General features: G+C 57.4%; 1 protein-coding gene across 2 annotated transcripts in view; it reads left to right on the top strand.

Annotated features, from left to right (window-relative positions):
- Window positions 1-16,414, top strand: part of SYMPK (symplekin) — a 35,094-nt gene that overhangs the window by 18,350 nt on the left and 330 nt on the right. For both annotated transcript variants that reach the window (XM_030297737.1, XM_030297738.1), the window contains 15 exons: window positions 807-1,011; window positions 1,878-2,028; window positions 2,870-3,105; window positions 4,121-4,202; window positions 4,420-4,533; window positions 5,800-5,947; window positions 7,164-7,324; window positions 8,800-8,908; window positions 9,159-9,259; window positions 9,892-9,982; window positions 10,620-10,721; window positions 14,236-14,423; window positions 15,301-15,477; window positions 15,654-15,749; window positions 16,002-16,334. In XM_030297737.1, coding sequence (XP_030153597.1) covers window positions 807-1,011; window positions 1,878-2,028; window positions 2,870-3,105; window positions 4,121-4,202; window positions 4,420-4,533; window positions 5,800-5,947; window positions 7,164-7,324; window positions 8,800-8,908; window positions 9,159-9,259; window positions 9,892-9,982; window positions 10,620-10,721; window positions 14,236-14,423; window positions 15,301-15,477; window positions 15,654-15,749; window positions 16,002-16,334 — 2,294 coding nt within the window. The remainder of the gene's footprint in view (window positions 1-806; window positions 1,012-1,877; window positions 2,029-2,869; window positions 3,106-4,120; window positions 4,203-4,419; window positions 4,534-5,799; window positions 5,948-7,163; window positions 7,325-8,799; window positions 8,909-9,158; window positions 9,260-9,891; window positions 9,983-10,619; window positions 10,722-14,235; window positions 14,424-15,300; window positions 15,478-15,653; window positions 15,750-16,001; window positions 16,335-16,414) is intronic.

Raw genomic sequence — 16,414 nt, 5'->3', positions numbered from 1 at the left:
AGGCTCTGCGCTGTCAGTGCAGAGCCTGATGTGGGGCTCGAACTCCCGACTCATGAGATCATGACCTGAGCCGAGATCAAGAGTCGGACGCTCGACCGGCTGTGCCACCCGGGTGCCCCAGATGACCGCTCTTCTGATTCCTGTCTCCATAGATTAATTTTTCCTAGTCCTGAATTTCGTATAAAATGGGATCATAGAGAGTCTGGCTCCTGCTTGACATAAGTTTTTGAGATGTTCCCGTGTTTTCATGTGACCCAGTGGTTTATTTGTATTGCTCAATAGTATTTGCTTCTGTGACTAGGCCATCATTTGTTTATGGGCCTGTGGCTTGTGTCCAGTTTTTGACCGCTGCGAGTGAAGCTGTACAAATGTGTGCGAGTGTTTTTGGCCGGTTGGTTGGGTTTGCGGGGTGGTTGGGTCTTTTTTGTGTGCTTGAGTGTAGTTGGTGTGTGTAAGTGTTTTGGTATACACACGCCCTCATTTTCCTTGAGTATATACACTAAGGGGTGGAATTGTTGGGTCTTAGGTTAGGGTATGTTCGGTGTTATTAGACGGTGCCCATCGGTATTCCACAGGGGCTGTGCCATTTGATACTCTCACCAGCAGTAAATGGCATTTCTAGTTTGAGCCTTGGTTGTATTGCCAAACGGGGATGAAAAGCATGCCTGTTCCAGAATGGTGTTTTGCAGATTTACACGACTTTCGTGTATACAAGGCTTAAAATAGAGCCCAGCACACGGGAGGTCCTTGGATGGGAGCAGGTGGGTGTGACAGTCCTGGAGCCCGTTTGCTTACCTCCCTCTCAGGTGTGGAGCAGACCAAACAGTGCAAGGAGGAGCCCAAGGAGGAAAAGGTGGTAAAGCCAGAGAGTGTCCTGATTAAGCGACGCCTGTCGGCGCAGGGCCAGGCCATCTCAGTGGTGGGCTCCCTGAGCTCCATGTCTACTCTGGAGGAGGAGGCGCCCCAGGCCAAGAGGAGGCCAGAGCCCATCATCCCTGTCACACAGCCCCGGTGAGTTCCCTGGTAGGTGCAGGTGCAGGACTGAGGGCCTGGTTCTTGGTGCGCACGTGCACCTGTGTGTGTGCACGTGTTAGAGACAGAGACAGATAAACTGGTGGGGCTGGAGGAGGATCTGTCTGATCCCAGAGTCAATGCCATGGCCACCAAGCCTTACCTGTCATTTTGTTTTACGTAAAAATGCCCCCTTACTTAGGTCTAAAGTTGGGATGGTAGTACCTCTAAGGATCAAGGGAGAATTAGGTGGGTTCACAGTGATAGTTTGATCATTAAATGAGGTGACTCTTGAGGTTGGAAGTGAATTTGATAAAAAGTATTTAGCCTGATTCCTAACAGATAGTTAAGTGCTGCTGGTGGTTGTTCTCCTCCTCATTGTTATCCCCCTTACAGAGCACAAAATCCAACCAGTCCCTGCCCACCCCCAACCATGATTTGCTTCCTGGTCCTCCCTCCCAGCCCTCCCTTCCCCTCACTCCCTCCTGCAGTCACACCTGCCTCTTGAACAGCCAGGCAGGTAGGTCCCCACTGGAAGCTTCCAGCCTTGGCGCTTTCTGTTCTCTCTACCTAGAAAGCTCATCCTCCAGGTATTTGTGCGTCCTGTCCCCTTGCCTCGTTCAGATCTGCACTCCCACCTTGCCTCCTCCTATAAGCATTCCCTTTACACGCTTTACAAAGACAAAATGGCACCCTCCTCCTTTCTCCTTCCCCTGTGCCCTGCCGTGGCTGAGTCACGGAGAGTTAGAGGGGCGGCGCGGTGGGGGCTGGGACGGGGAGGGTGGTCTCCGTATGGCCCCTGGTGGGCCTCTGCTCCAGAAAGGCTGTTTGAGTCACCGTGTCCCTGTCCCTGCTCCCCCATGTAGGCTGGCGGGCGCTGGTGGGCGCAAGAAAATCTTCCGTCTGAGCGATGTGCTCAAGCCCCTGACCGACGCCCAGGTTGAGGCTATGAAGCTGGGCGCCGTGAAGCGGATCCTCCGAGCAGAGAAGGCCGTGGCCTGCAGCGGGGCGGCCCAGGTGTGCCCCGGTCCCCCCAGCCCATTCTTCCCAGCCCTCCCCCCACCAGCTCGCCTCATATCCGAGAAAGACACAGCCTTAGACCTAAACCTCCCTGGCTCCGGGTCCCACCTGTGCTGCCCGCCAGCCCTCCGTGCCTCGCTTCTGTCCCCCTCCTTAAGGTGGAGGTGGCGGCAGCAGCCACACCAGTGATGAGGAAGAAACGCACGGACGCGCACGGCTCTCGCCCAGCACAGGGTGGCTGCGCGGAGAGCCCTGCAAGTGAGGGCTGCCGCCGTGTGCTTTCTTCCTGGTGGTTAAGAGTGTTGTTCCTCTCAGGTTCAGACAGACCTGGTCGAAGTGCTGATTCTGCCACTTGCTGGCGTTATAACCTCAGCCAGGCGACTTTTTTCCCATTTCTTTAAGTTTAATTTTAAATAACCAAGAAGTATGTAAGAGTACTTTCTCTGTTAAAAACAAAAAATTTCCGGGCCATAGAGGTACCATGTCAGTCTTCCCTGGCTCCCCGACCTGCCTTCAGTCTCCCGTCCTCAGAGGTGACCATGTACAAATTAAGGGAAGCCTTTAGGATCTCTTTCTGCTTTCTTAAGTATGTAGATACTACTTTTACAAACTCAGTTTTATTCTGTGATGATTGATCCCCCCCCACCCCCACCCCTGCCTTGTTTTTCCTCCCGCACAAATGAGACCTATGGGGGTGTGAGGTTCTTCAGCTGGCCTTCCTCACTTAACACTGGGTCTGCACCGGGCATCCCTGAGCAGGAAGAGTCACGAGACACGATCACAAGGTATCTGGGATCGCCCTCCCGCACGCCAACACATACACCCGCTCTCCTGTCAGGTGCGCATAAAGATCCTGGCCAGTCTGGTGACACAGTTTGACTCGGGCCTGAAGGCCGAGGTCTTGTCCTTCATCCTGGAGGATGTGCGGGCCCGCCTGGACTTGGCCTTCGCTTGGCTCTACCAGGAGTACAATGCCTACCTGGCAGCTGGTGCCTCGGGCACCCTGGACAAGTACGAGGACTGCCTTATCCGCCTGCTCTCCGGCCTGCAGGAGAAGCCAGACCAGAAGGATGGGTGAGGGAGACAGCCCTGCGCTCTCCTGTGTCCTGCCTTTTCTGGTTTCTGATCACCTCCCTCTTTACCGCCCAAGTCCGTGTATCCATCCCGAGACTCCCTTGTCTCCTTACCTTCTGGAGGCACATACGAGGCAGATACAGTGTGGGCTCTGGGGCACACTCCCCGGGTTTGTTCCCGGTTCTGCCGCTTGCCCTCTTAAGTGATCGGTGTCACTCCCCCTCTGGGCCTCCATTTTCATAAATAACAGCGCCTGCCTCGTGGGCTTGTATCGCAGGTTGACCTCTCCAGCCCCGTCTCTCGCCTGAATTGCTTCTGTAGCTTCCTCCTTGTCCTCGACCTCCTGCTTATCTATCCATTCTCCACACAGCGGCCTGGGTGACATTTTATAATGTAAATACTATCTTGTTATTTACCCACTAAAACCCTCCATGATTCTCCGTTGTTCTTGGGATAAAATGCAGCCTTTTTTCTATGCCCTATGAGACCCGTGTAATCCCGTTCCTACCAACCTCTTTACCTTCCTTTTCTGCCCTCTTCCTCGCGGCCCCCAAACCTTAGCTACACTGGCCTTCTGTTTCTGATCTTTGAACATGCCAAGTGCAGGGCTTAGCAGTTCCTGCTTCTGTACCTGGAATGCTATCCCCCCAAGTCTTGGCATGGCTGGCTCTTTCTCCCCACCCCCACCCCCAGTGTCAAATCAGGGTCACTTCAAAGCAGCCATTTTTGGCCACCACATCTGAAAGGCAGTACCCCTCCTCACTCCCCATCATTCCCTTCCATTACTGTAGTAAATGAGTAACGTTAGAAATCCTTGTTTGACAGAGGGGAGAAACTGAGTTTCAGAGAGGTAAGTCACCCAGTCGGCAGCTTTTGAATCCTGCTCCGTTCACCTCCAAAACTCTGTAACCAGGGGGTTGAACGAGCTGTATGTGAGGAGCAGCCCTGCCGGCTCAGCTCCAGCAGCACTGGGAAGCTTGTCTGCAGCCACTCCCCCTCCCTTCCTCTCTGGCAGGATCTTCACCAAGGTTGTGCTAGAGGCACCGCTGATCACCGAGAGCGCCCTGGAGGTGATTCGCAAGTACTGCGAGGATGAGGTGAGGACAGGCGGCAGATCTCCCTCAGCCCCTAGCACCTAGATAGATGCATGCAGGAACCCTGCGGAGGGACGGGGACCTGAAGAGAGGAGGCACACGGCCTAGACCTAGTGTCAGGGGATGCTGTGAGGGGGCAGGTCCTTTCTTGCCCAGTATTAGATCTGGAGGGAGGCAAGGGAGAAATCCCCCTTGCCGGTTTCCCTCCTTCCTGCCACAGAGTCGCACTTACCTGGGCATGTCTACTCTTCGAGACCTGATCTTCAAGCGCCCGTCCCGCCAGTTCCAGTACCTGCATGTTCTGCTAGACCTCAGCTCCCACGAGAAGGACAAGGTGATCCCCGTCAGCCTGAGCTGGGCTACACTCAGCCTTTCCCGTGTCCTGAGGAACTTGCCCAGCCTCTTCCACATTCCCCCTGGAAGTCCTGTCTGGGCCTGTTGCCCTTCCTGCAGTAGTGTGTCAGTGGTGGTTAGTTTTTGATTTTTGGTGGCACGAAACTGCGTAGATATATACACGTATATACACACCCTCCCAGGAGGGGTCCATTCTCCCTCCTCACGCCACCTGTGTTGGGGAGCCCCCCCTTTTTTTTTTTTTTTTAATTTTTTTTTTTCAACGTTTATTTATTTTTGGGACAGAGAGAGACAGAGCGTGAACGGGGGAGGGGCAGAGAGAGAGGGAGACACAGAATCGGAAACAGGCTCCAGGCTCCGAGCCATCAGCCCAGAGCCCGACGCGGGGCTCGAACTCACGGACCGCGAGATCGTGACCTGGCTGAAGTCGGACGCTTAACCGACTGCGCCACCCAGGCGCCCCAGGGGAGCCCCTTTTAAGGCCTGCTGCTGTGCTGGGACCTGGTTGGGGAGGTGACAGGAGAGGAGCCGTGTGGCCTATCAGCACGCAGGGAGGACACAGCTCTTGGAGTCGAGTGGCATTAGAGCAGCAAATGCAGCTGTGGGAGCCCTGGGGCGGGGCCTGGCCTACCTGATGGGGGACAGGCAGGGGCAGGGGCTAAGGCTTCTGGAGGAGGCAGCGGGTAAGCCAAGACCTGGAATCTAAGTAGATGGGTGTAACTGAACAGAGGAGACAAGGTGCGTGCATGCATGTGATTGAGAGGGCTCTTGACTCATCCCTGCTCTATCTAGTGTTTTCCATTTCCTTTCCTGGTGTCGTGTGTCCATTCATTCAGCAGACCCTCGCTGTAGACTCTGGCTTGGCCTTTCAGTACTGCTGGGCACAGAGCAGGGCCCAAGAATAGTCCCTGTCCTCAGGGCATTCTGGGCAGCAGGAACCTTTAGTGCCAAGTCTCAAAGCCGGGGAGAATGCTGTCACTTTTGAGGAACTAAGGAAAGCTCATTCTGGTTGGAATGTAGCAAGCAAGGCAAGAAATGGTAAAAGAGGGGGCGGGCAGGGAGATGGAGAGGTGATACAGGGCCCTGACCGGGCCAGGAAACCTCTCTCCCAAGCCGGTGAGCAGCCTGGGGCACAGGTGACCCAGGGAGTTGAGGCCTTTCTCGGTCTTGGACTTGTTTCCCACCGGTACTTCCGGGCTCAGTACAGCGGTCTCCCCCCTCCACCGTCTTGCCCCCACTGTCTCAGGTGCGTTCCCAGGCCCTGCTGTTCATCAAGCGCATGTACGAAAAGGAGCAGCTGCGAGAGTATGTGGAGAAATTTGCCCTCAACTACCTGCAACTCCTGGTCCACCCCAACCCGCCATCTGTGCTGTTTGGAGCTGACAAGGACACAGGTTTGCTGCAGCTCATCAGATGCGTGTTGAGAACCTGCCGAACCCCAGGCTCCAGGCTGGGCCCTGGGAATAGAACCGGATGGAAACTGAGCGCCGTTCAGCCTGCTAGGGAAGAGAGCCAGGCAATAAGAGCCAGAACGAGCAGGCCTAGGGGCTGCGGGAAGAGGGGCGTCTGACCCCAGCCAGGGGTCGGGGAGAGCATCCTGGAGCAGGGAGTGGTTGGGCTGAGAGTCAGAGGACAAGGAGAGCTAGCCTGTGATGGCGCTCTGGGAAGGGCCAGACAGGTCATCACAGGCCTGTTCCTTCAGCAAAGCCCTGGGTCCCCCAGAATTACAGATGGGTAGGAGTTGTGGGTTTAAGCCCCATGATGGGCGTAGAGCTTACTTAAAATTAAAAAAAAAAAAATTAAGTTTGTTTATTTTGAGAGCACAAGCATAAGTTGGGGGGGGGGGCAGAGAGAGGGGGAGAGAGTCCCAAGGAGGCTCTGCACTGTCTGTGCAGAGCCTGATGTGGGGCTCAATCTCATGAACCATGACATCGTGATCTGAGCTGAAACCAAGAGTCAGATGCTTAACCGACTGAGCCACCCAGGTGCCCATACTTAAATTTAAAAAACTGGAAGGTTCAGGTTGTGACAGGAAGCACAGGGCCTTCTGGGAGAATAGGGGCCCTGGCACAGCCCAGGTGCCCTGAGGACTTACTAGCAGAGACACTGTTGCTTGAGGCCCAGAGCATGAGATAGAGAGAGAGGAGTTGGACAGCAGAGTTAACACGCAAAGGAGTGATGTGTCACGCAAAGTGACTTGGGGTTCTGAGGGACTGTCAGAAGTAGGATATGGCCAGAGCCCAGGGGCAGGGGCTGCCCCAAACAGCATCCTGCAGGTAGAGCAAGGTGAGGCGCTGGGGACTTGTCCTGGGAGCGCTGAGCAGGAGGACAGGGTCGGAACTTCACTTTGGAAAGATCCCTCTGCTCCCCAGTGGGTTGATGGTCAGAGACGAGGTGGGACTTCCGGTGCAAAGGTTTCTCAAAGGGGAGCAGTCCTGGTCCCACCCCATTTCCCTGATGATTGACTTCCTGCCCTAGAACAGTTTGCTTCCCAGGCCCACCTCCCTTCTATGCCTGCCGCCCCGCCCCCCCCAAGAAGGGACAGACACTGAGGGTGGGAGGTGGTTGGGAGGAGAATGGTCCCTAATCCCCGCCCCCCTGCCCTATCAGAGGTGGCAGCGCCCTGGACCGAGGAGACAGTAAAGCAGTGTCTGTACCTCTACCTGGCTCTCCTGCCTCAGAACCACAAGCTGATCCACGAACTGGCCGCCGTGTACACTGAGGCCATCGCTGACATCAAGCGGACGGTGCTGAGGGTCATCGAACAGCCGGTGAGGCCCCTGAGCTCACCAGGCTCTGCCCACTCATGGGCAGGGCCCAGCCCCACGCCCAGCCCTTCCCTTGGTATCTCCACCTCGGCGTGTGCTGGGCACTAGTGGTCGCCACTCCGGGCCGAGTGGCTCTGTAGCTTGGGGGTGGCCCACGTGCGCCAGCTGCCAGTGAAAGGACAACAGGGTAGCCCCGCAGTTACCGGCCTGGAGTTCAACAGACCTGGATTCACATTCTGCCTCTCACTTTCCCCCTGAACAGGCTGACACCTCTTCGGTAAAATTAGCGAGGATAATTCAGTCCCCCAGGTTTGCTGCTGCAGGGATTCCCTGACCTCATGCACACAGACATCTGTGGCACTGTTATCATTTATGAACTGGCCTTCCCCTGCCTTGCCTACGGCAGTCTTCAGTTGTCGTTACACAAGTCCCTCCTGCTCCTCTCTTCCAAGCCACTCGGCCACCCACCCAAGAAGCAATTCAGAGCGTCTGTCCGTCTGTCCTTCCAATTTGCCGCTGGTTTTGAAACCACTTTTTTGTATATGTCTGTCCCTGATGGGTTTTTTTTTATTATGGAAAATTTCTAACATAAACAAAAGGAGGGAGTACAGTAATGCTAATTCCCAAATAGCTGCCGCTCAGATTCAGCGGTGTCCTCGCCTGTAGCATGGGGATAATAGTGGTTTGCTCGGAAGAAGCAGATCCTTCTCCCTGTTTTCACAGTGAGCCCACCAGACTGTGAGCTCCTGGAGGGCAAAGACTGCTGGTTCCCGGATGATTATGAACATTTATTGGCAGAGGAAGGCGTGAGCCCTGGAAGCCGGGCCCCGCGTTCTCTGCATTCGTTGCTTCTGGAGTGGGGCGGGCTGCAGACGGAGCCCCAATCTGAGCCAGCCACCGCGCCCGGGCACTGGCAGTCACCGATGCCTTTAAAAGCCTGCAAAGTCTTCACCAAGGAATCAGAGGGCGGGTTGGGCATTAGAGGGCGGGTTAGGTCAGAGGCGACGGGGAGAAAGGGCCGGGCCTGCTGACTAGGCAGCCGGCACTGGCGAAGGCGTGGGGGCTGCGGCAAGTCTGTGCCCTGTGAGATGGGGGTAGACGCAGCCCGGATGCTGCTGCCCTGCCCCCTCCCCACATTCCCCCCAGTTCTTCAAGGCTTCTTTCCCCCCCAGGCTCACTGAGGTAAAATTGGCACAGAGCATTGTGTTAGCCTGAGGTGTAAAATGGTGCTTTGGTGTGTTTTTGTGTGTTGCAAAGTGATGATTACCACAGTTCAGTTAACATCAGCTCGTAGTTTTTTCTCTGGTGATGAGAACTTTTCAGATCTCTCTGTCCCCAGTTCTTGCCCCAAAGTCCTGTCATCCCCCCAGCCACCCTGCCTCTGACGCCTGGGCTGCCCTGAGCTCTCCTGGGCCCCCTCACCCTCCCCACATCACCCAGCTCCTTCCCCAGCCTGCTCTCCCTCTCTCTCCCTGTAGATCCGAGGAATGGGCATGAACTCACCAGAGCTGCTCCTGCTGGTAGAAAACTGTCCCAAGGGGGCAGAGACACTGGTCACACGATGTCTGCACAGCCTCACGGACAAAGGTGCCCCCAGGACCCCCACCTTTCATCCTTTTCCTCCGTGCCCTAGACCCTCCCTACTTCCCCTTCCCAAGACCTGAGGATCAGAGCTGCCGGGTATATTGCCAAATGCATTTGAAAAACCGAGGGCCAAAGATTCCCGCTCTGAAATGTAGTTGGCCCTCCCCTCCCCTCGCACACAGCCGCCGTCATTTCACCTTCCCCTCGGTGCTCACCCCCACCCCGTCTGTGCTCCTGCTTCTTTTGCCCACAGTCCCGCCCTCCCCGGAGCTGGTGAAGCGGGTCCGAGATCTCTACCACAAGCGATTGCCCGATGTCCGCTTCCTCATCCCTGTGCTCAATGGACTGGAGAAGGTACAGAGCAGGGTGTCCCCGGATGCCCCCACAGATGAAGACATGGCAGGGCAGGGATGGTGGGGAGGCAGGCACCACCAGTCAGATGCTTGTGGGCCCTTCCCAGGGCTCATCAGACTAGGGGTCAGTCTCAACTCTGCTTCATCCTCTGTGACCTTTAGCAAGCCACCCCCTTCTCTGCACTTTGGTTTCCTCCTGTCAAGTGAGGATCGCAGTGACACACACACACACACACACACACACACACACACACACACACAGACTGTCTCCAGGCCTAAATGAAACTGCAGACACAGCACGTATGTGCTTCCCCTGCTTGGGTCTTACTCCTGACAGGCTGTGAGGCCCTAGCAAGCCTCAGTCGTCTCGTGTGTAAAGAGATGGTGACCACACTGTCCGCTTGCAGGGGGCCTCAGGGCATGTGACACAAGGAGGGCTCAGATGGGGAGCGATGAACTGGGGCTGAGTCAGGCCCAGTGACTTGGAGACAAAGCTCAGCTCCAGGCGAGAGAGGGAGCAAGAGGAGGGAAGCGTCGGGGCATGATGAGGCCAGAGCATCTCCTCACTTCCCCAGAGTGAGCATTTGGGATGGGGGTACAATCTGACCTGCCTCCCCTGCCCTCCGCCTGCAGAAAGAAGTGATCCAGGCCCTGCCAAAGCTCATCAAACTCAACCCCATTGTGGTGAAAGAGGTCTTCAACCGCCTGCTGGGCACCCAGCACGGTAGGTGACGTCGTGGACGTGGCCAGAAAGCAATGAAGTAGAACCCCAAGATAGAGAAGCTACCCGGTGTTGAAGGATGACCTCCTCTCCCCTCACCCCCGTGGCCGGCGTGGAGGCTGTCTGGTGCACACATAACACGGAGATTTAAAACCCACACACAAGAGCGCCTGGGACCCTCAGCACAGCACTGGCAGAGTGCCGTCTGCCCTGGCGCCTCCCCACAGCGCCGTCTCGGAGCTCTGTTAGCAAGCCCACTGCCCGGCCCGGCCTGGCTCGGCCTGTCCAGTGAATGCCCACATCTGTGCTGTGCTGGGGTCCTGCCCTGCTGCGTGCACAGCCCAGGGAGGAGGGAGAGAAACTGCTGGACCACATCAGATGTTGTCTTAAGGAGGGAAGGAACCCCTCAAGGGGAGGAGAGCAAGATAAAGGCCTCCGGCTGTGAAGGAGGGCTTCCCAGAAAGGGTGGCATTTAGTCGGTCTTTCTTCCCCTGCTCCAGCCCTCTGTCCTCCCAGTCCCATCGAAGAAGAGGGCGCCTCGTCCTCATTCGCCACTACCCTGATCTGGGGAGCACAGACACAGCTCTTCACTTAGGCTTCCGCACTGTCTCCTTCCCCTTCCCGCCCCCGCCCGCTGCAGGTGAAGGGAACTCGGCCTTGTCCCCGCTGAACCCTGGAGAGCTGCTTATTGCGTTGCACAACATTGACTCGGTGAAGTGTGACATGAAGTCCATCATCAAAGGTGAGGCGCTCCCCCCATCCCCCCCCAAGTGGCCTGGCTGCTGTGGACCCAGGGAAGAACCTCAGTCACCCACATGTCCCCGCTGGAATCTGCCAAGTTGGAGATTGTGCCACCGGCAACCCCATCTCAGCTCTGGATACCCGCCCTCCTCCCTTTTCCTCCCTCCTCCTCTCCCTCCTCCCTCCCTCCCTCCATCCAAGGAACTGGCTTATCTACTATGCGCTGGCACAGAGTAGCTCTCGAGAAAGGTGGGGAGCCCCTCCCTCCCCAGGCCTGGCCTGAGGAATGAAGGAAGCTGAGCCCTCGGCCGAGCAGGGGCAGAGGTGTGGCCAGCAGAGCAGATGGAGCGCACCGGGGCACTTGTTGGACGAGGAGTAGGTGCAGAGTCCGGTCTGGGCTCCTGGGCTCCGGTTGAGGCAGGAGAATGTGCCTCCAGGGCAGGGGCTTGGGGACAAGCTGGCCGGCTCACCACAATCAGCAGTTTCATAGTGGCTGCTGTCACCGTTTTGTGAGCACTTACACTGAGCCCGGGCGTCCTCTGTGCCCTACGGGCCTGCCTGCCCCTGCGCACCGCCCCTTACCTGGTGAGTATGCCGACGTCCGTGTCATAGACGAGGAAATGGAGGTTCCGGAGAGATTGAGTAACTTGCTCAGGGCCACACACAGCTAAGTGGTGTAGTCGAACGTAACAGGAGCTGACGTCCAGTAGACCCGAGCTGGAATCCGGCTCTGCCAGTTCCACCTGTGCGTGCACCCTGGGTCTCAGGCCGCCTCCCTAGGAAGCCTTCTGTCCCTCAGCCCTCCTCAGCACTACCCCCGCTCCTCCCCGAGGGAGGTTTCTGGTCCAGAAGCCGTGCTTTCCCACGGAGGTGGGAGCCCTTACTGTCGCCTGCTGTCCTCAGAAGACCCCTTTGACCCATCTCCTTTAAGAGCAAGGAGGGGGGGTCTTCCCTTCGCCACTTAGTTTCACGTGTGGCCTAAAGTAGCTTCTTAGAAGACTACTTGTTTCCTAGCCTTCCTCAGCAAGCTGTCAGAATCTTTTAGATCAAGAGAGGAGCTAACGGAAATTTAAAACCCACACCACAACTGAGGAGGCACTAAGGCCTCTAGCGCAAAGGGTCTCGAAGCTGAGCATCTAGGAGTGGCCTTCTTATTTATTTATTTTTTAAGTTTGTTTATTTACTTACTTAAGTAATCTCCACACCCAGGGTGATGCTCAAACTCAGAACTCAGAGATGAAGAGTCGCATGCTCCTGCGACCGAGCCAGCCAGGCACCCCTAGGAGTGGCCTTTTTACACACTGTCGCTCCTTTGATGTCAGGGAAGCTCTGGGCCCACTCCCAAGGACGGCACGCTCGCACAGTTTTGCGTACAATTTGAGGGGATTCACAGACCCCACCACCCCCACTAACCCCATTCACAGACCCAGATGTAGTCCCTGGGGGAACACCTGGCTGCAGGTTGCTCCAGTGAACAGTGGCCAGGTCCCTGGAGAGATCCTCAAGGCCTAGCCTTTTTAAATTTATTTATCTCTTTTTAAATGCTTATTTTTGAGAGAGAGAGATGGAAAGCACGAGCAAGGGAGGGGTAGAGAGGGGTGGGGGACAGAGGTTCCGAAGCGGGGCCTATGCTGACAGCAGAGAGCCCGATGTGGCGCTCAAACTCACAAGCCGTGAGATCATGAACCTGAGCTGAAGTCGGTCACTTAATCAACTGAGCCCCCCAGGATAAGCATTCTTTCATGGCATTCACACCTCTTTTAAACCACCCTCTTTCTGTGGTGAGTTTTTCTATAACTGGACCTGCCCCCGGTGGCCTGATGCAGCAATTAAGAAAACTCACTGAGCACCTCTGCTCAGCCCTTTGCTGGGTGGTGCTGGGATGGAGACAGCCTTGGTCCTCCCTCAGGGACTCATAGTCTATCCCTGGACAATAACAACCCACAGTGAGCAGGGCTGAGACAGGGGAGCCCCAAGGGGACACCAAAACTGAAACCACAGAAGGAGGATTAGGAGTGAGGTAGCCGGGGAGATGATGATCCCAGAGAAAGCAAGACTATTTGCAGAGGCCAAGAGATGTGCTGGCTGGCATGGTGTGGTTCTGGAACTGCAGACATGAAGCTGATTAGATCTTGTGGTTTAGGGGAAGGGGCCCGGTCAAGAGAGGTCAGACTGGAAGCATTAAGAAAACCATGCCTGGGCCCCATCCACAGAGTGTCTCATAGGCCCACAGTAGGAGATTGGGCTTGATTTCTGGGAGGCATGGGGTTCAGAGTAAGCTTTTTAAAAACCCCTCAGGCTGCTATGGAGGGTGGATTAGAGGGCTGGGTGGGAGGCCCAGGAGGAGACTGGAGCAGAGGGGGAGGGGAGGACAGGGGGTTGGTTGTGGACCCTTTCAGGCAGAGCAGGCAGGAGCCAGCCACTGCCTGGAAGGGAGGAGGAGGCGCTTTCTTGGTTTCTGGTAGGTTCACTCTGGCTTCTACACTGTCCTTCCCTTCTACACTCTCCTCTGGCCCAGATACCTGCCCTGTCCCCATCCAGTCTCCTTCCTGCCTGCATTCCTGTAATGCCTCCGTCCTCCCCCTGTTCCTTATAGGAGCCCCCTCATTCCTTATAGGCACCCACCCCTGTTCTCCATTAGCCTCTCAAGGATTGGGGGCCTCTCTTCTGGCTCAATAAAGACTTCCTGGTTGACAGACTCACATGGCAAGTGGTGTTTGGGGAAGAAGGGGTTCGGAGGCAGTTCCTGGGGTCTCCCCCTTAGCACAATGGATCAGAGCACTGCCAATCCTGATTTTGGGGTTGCCACAACCCACTCCTGAGGGAACAGACCCCAAAGCCTGCCTGCCTTCATGGATGCCCATACTGTGCCCACCCTCCTTGAGCCCTTCCCCACACTGGGTCTGGAGCTGGAGAGCTCTTCGAATGCCCAGGCTTCCTCCTCTTACTCCTTCCTCCCTTCTTCTGTGGACCGTGCCTCCCACGTGGCCCCAGGCCTGGTATCCCTCCAGCACCAGCACAAACCCTTATGCCCTGGTCAGGATGGGGAGTGGGCAGCCCCGAGGCCAGCCTGCTGGTGGAGAGCATCTCTCCTATGAGGGGGCTTATGGAAGTCAAAGCTGCCTTCCCACTCTGGTGGGGGTGGGGAGGGCAAGCCAGAAGGGGCCCCCAGGCTTTGGCAACCTGTCTTTCCTGCCTCAGCCTTCCCATGGGTTGTCCCTGGAGAAAAAGGGCCAAGGTCTGCCCGCTCTGCCCAGCGTGGGGCTCCCAGGAGCTGGGCATGTCTTTAGCCTTGGACCAAGACCGCAGGCTTTCCAAGGACCAGGCCACAGTACATCCCCTCAGGGACCTGCTGGGTGAGGAAGTCCCTCTCGCCTGGAGCTTCAGGAAGTGAAGGCTAGGTCTCCACTCAACATGGGCAGATGATGGGGCTCTGTCAGGGCGGGGGGGGGGGCTCCCACCTCCCAGGGGGCAGGCGGGCAAAGAGGACAGGCCCACTTTCCGCCTCCTCGCAGCCACCAACCTGTGCTTTGCGGAGCGGAACGTGTACACGTCGGAGGTGCTGGCCGTGGTGATGCAGCAGCTGATGGAGCAGAGCCCCCTGCCCATGCTGCTCATGAGGACCGTCATCCAGTCTCTGACCATGTACCCCCGCCTGGGGGGGTTCGTCATGAACATCCTGTCCCGCCTCATCATGAAGCAGGTAACCCGCCCCTGACCACCCCAGTCCCGCAGGCAGGACACCACAGCAGGACACGCTGGAGACAGATTGGGGGCAGAACCCCAGGCTTTCCCGGCCTGCTTGCCTGCCGCCCCCCAGAGGGAGCCGGGAGGAGAGCACGCTCCAGGAGGCCCGCCAGCCCCTTTGCCCTCCCTGGCCTGGGCCAAGACGAGACAGCCCAACAGGGGGCGCTCACTCAGCTCCAGGATGGCCACTGGGTGGCAGGAGAAGTTGGCAGGCTTCACGGGGCCCACGTCCCAGGAGAGGCGCAGTGCCCCTTGCCACTAGCTCTGCACCCGGCCAGGAGGCACACTAGAGCTGAGAGATGGGCCCTTTTTTAAGAGAAGCTTGAAATCTGGGTGTTTAGAAATACCAAGAGGAAGTAAGTAACAAACCCCACTCATAAGCTCTCAGACGAGATCCAGCCCACAGGTTGCCACTTTGCAACATCTGGCTCACAGGTAAAATGCAGACTCAGACTACCCTGGGTTCAAATCTCGGCTCTGCCCCCTCGGTACCCACGGTACCCTGTGCCTCCGCCTCCCTGGGCCTCATCTGTCTAGCAGGGCCGGTGTTGCCCCTCAGGGCTGCTGTGGAAGTGAAATGAGACGGTGCTTGCCTGATAGGACCACTCCCGTTTCCCTCTCCTCTTTTCCTAAGTGGCCCTCATGAGCCGCTTGGGATCAGAAAGAGAGTCACAAGGTCTTCTGGAGGGCCAGAGGTCACGGGGCGTGTAGCCCAGGGCAATCTGTTGCCTGGTAGGGATTTGGGCCCCGTCTTGGTCAGGTCTCTCTCCTGGTTCGGGGGGGGTGGCTACCTGCACGCCCCCTCAGGACCGCTCCCTCCCTGCCCCGTCCAGGTGTGGAAGTATCCCAAGGTGTGGGAGGGCTTCATCAAGTGCTGTCAACGCACCAAGCCCCAGAGCTTCCAGGTCATCCTGCAGTTGCCACCCCAGCAGCTGGGTGCCGTCTTTGACAAGTGCCCAGAGCTCCGGGAGCCCCTGCTGGCCCACGTCCGATCCTTCACCCCCCACCAGGTACCCCAGGGTGTGGGATGGGTGGCCCCGTGGGTTCAGTCCTGGAGGAGTGGATGGGGGTGGGGAGAGGGGAGCCCTGCACTGCCACAGAGGGTCAGGGATCAGGGATCTGGGGTGTCCACTTGGGGTCTCGAGTCCGAGCACTCCGTAGAGCCCCCAACCTGCTCTTCCCCTAGCAAGCACACATCCCCAACTCCATCATGACCATCCTGGAGGCCAGTGGCAAGCAGGAGCCAGAGGCCAAGGAAGTGCCCGCGGGGCCCCTGGAAGAGGTGAGGGCCCACAGCCCCCCACTCCCCAAGCCATCAAGGCCCACCCTGTTCTCCTCACCCCAGACACCCGTCTGGGAGAGGCTCCTGCCGAAAGGGATGGGAGGTGGGGGAACAGTTGCCCCGTACTTACTCCTTGTGCCCACCCTGCCGTCTGCCTCAGGGTGCCTTCTGGCTCTTTGCCACCATCCCCTGACAGTCTGTGACCTGCCGCCCCCCTCCCCTGAGCTTCTCTTTGCCCTTCCCGACCCCCAGGACGACCTGGAGCCCCTGGCCCTGGCCCCAGCCCCAGCCCCCCGGCCCCCTCAGGACCTCATCGGCCTTCGGCTGGCCCAGGAGAAAGCCTTAAAGCGGCAGCTGGAGGAGGAACAGAAGCTGAAGCCGGGAGGAGTGGGAGCCCCCTCGTCCTCCTCCTCGTCCTCCTCCTCCTCCACCCGGCCAGGCCCTCCCCAGCCCGAGGAAACCATAGATTTCCGGGAGGAGGGGCCTGAGTGTGAGACCCCCGCCATCTTCATCAGCATGGATGACGACTCGGGGCTGACCGAGGCCGCACTCCTGGACTCTAGTCTCGAGGGGCCCCTACCGAAGGTAGGGATGACAACTTCAAAGCAGCAAGGGAAGAAAACAATCAGGGCCCCGGGGTGAAGGGTGTGTGCCAAGTGCCCAAG

The sequence above is a fragment of the Lynx canadensis genome, chromosome E2, assembly GCF_007474595.2.
Source record: "Lynx canadensis isolate LIC74 chromosome E2, mLynCan4.pri.v2, whole genome shotgun sequence".
NCBI classification, from domain to species: domain Eukaryota; kingdom Metazoa; phylum Chordata; class Mammalia; order Carnivora; family Felidae; genus Lynx; species Lynx canadensis.
The sequence above is the reverse complement of the archived record's forward strand: the minus strand, read 5'-3'. Positions and strand labels throughout refer to the sequence as shown.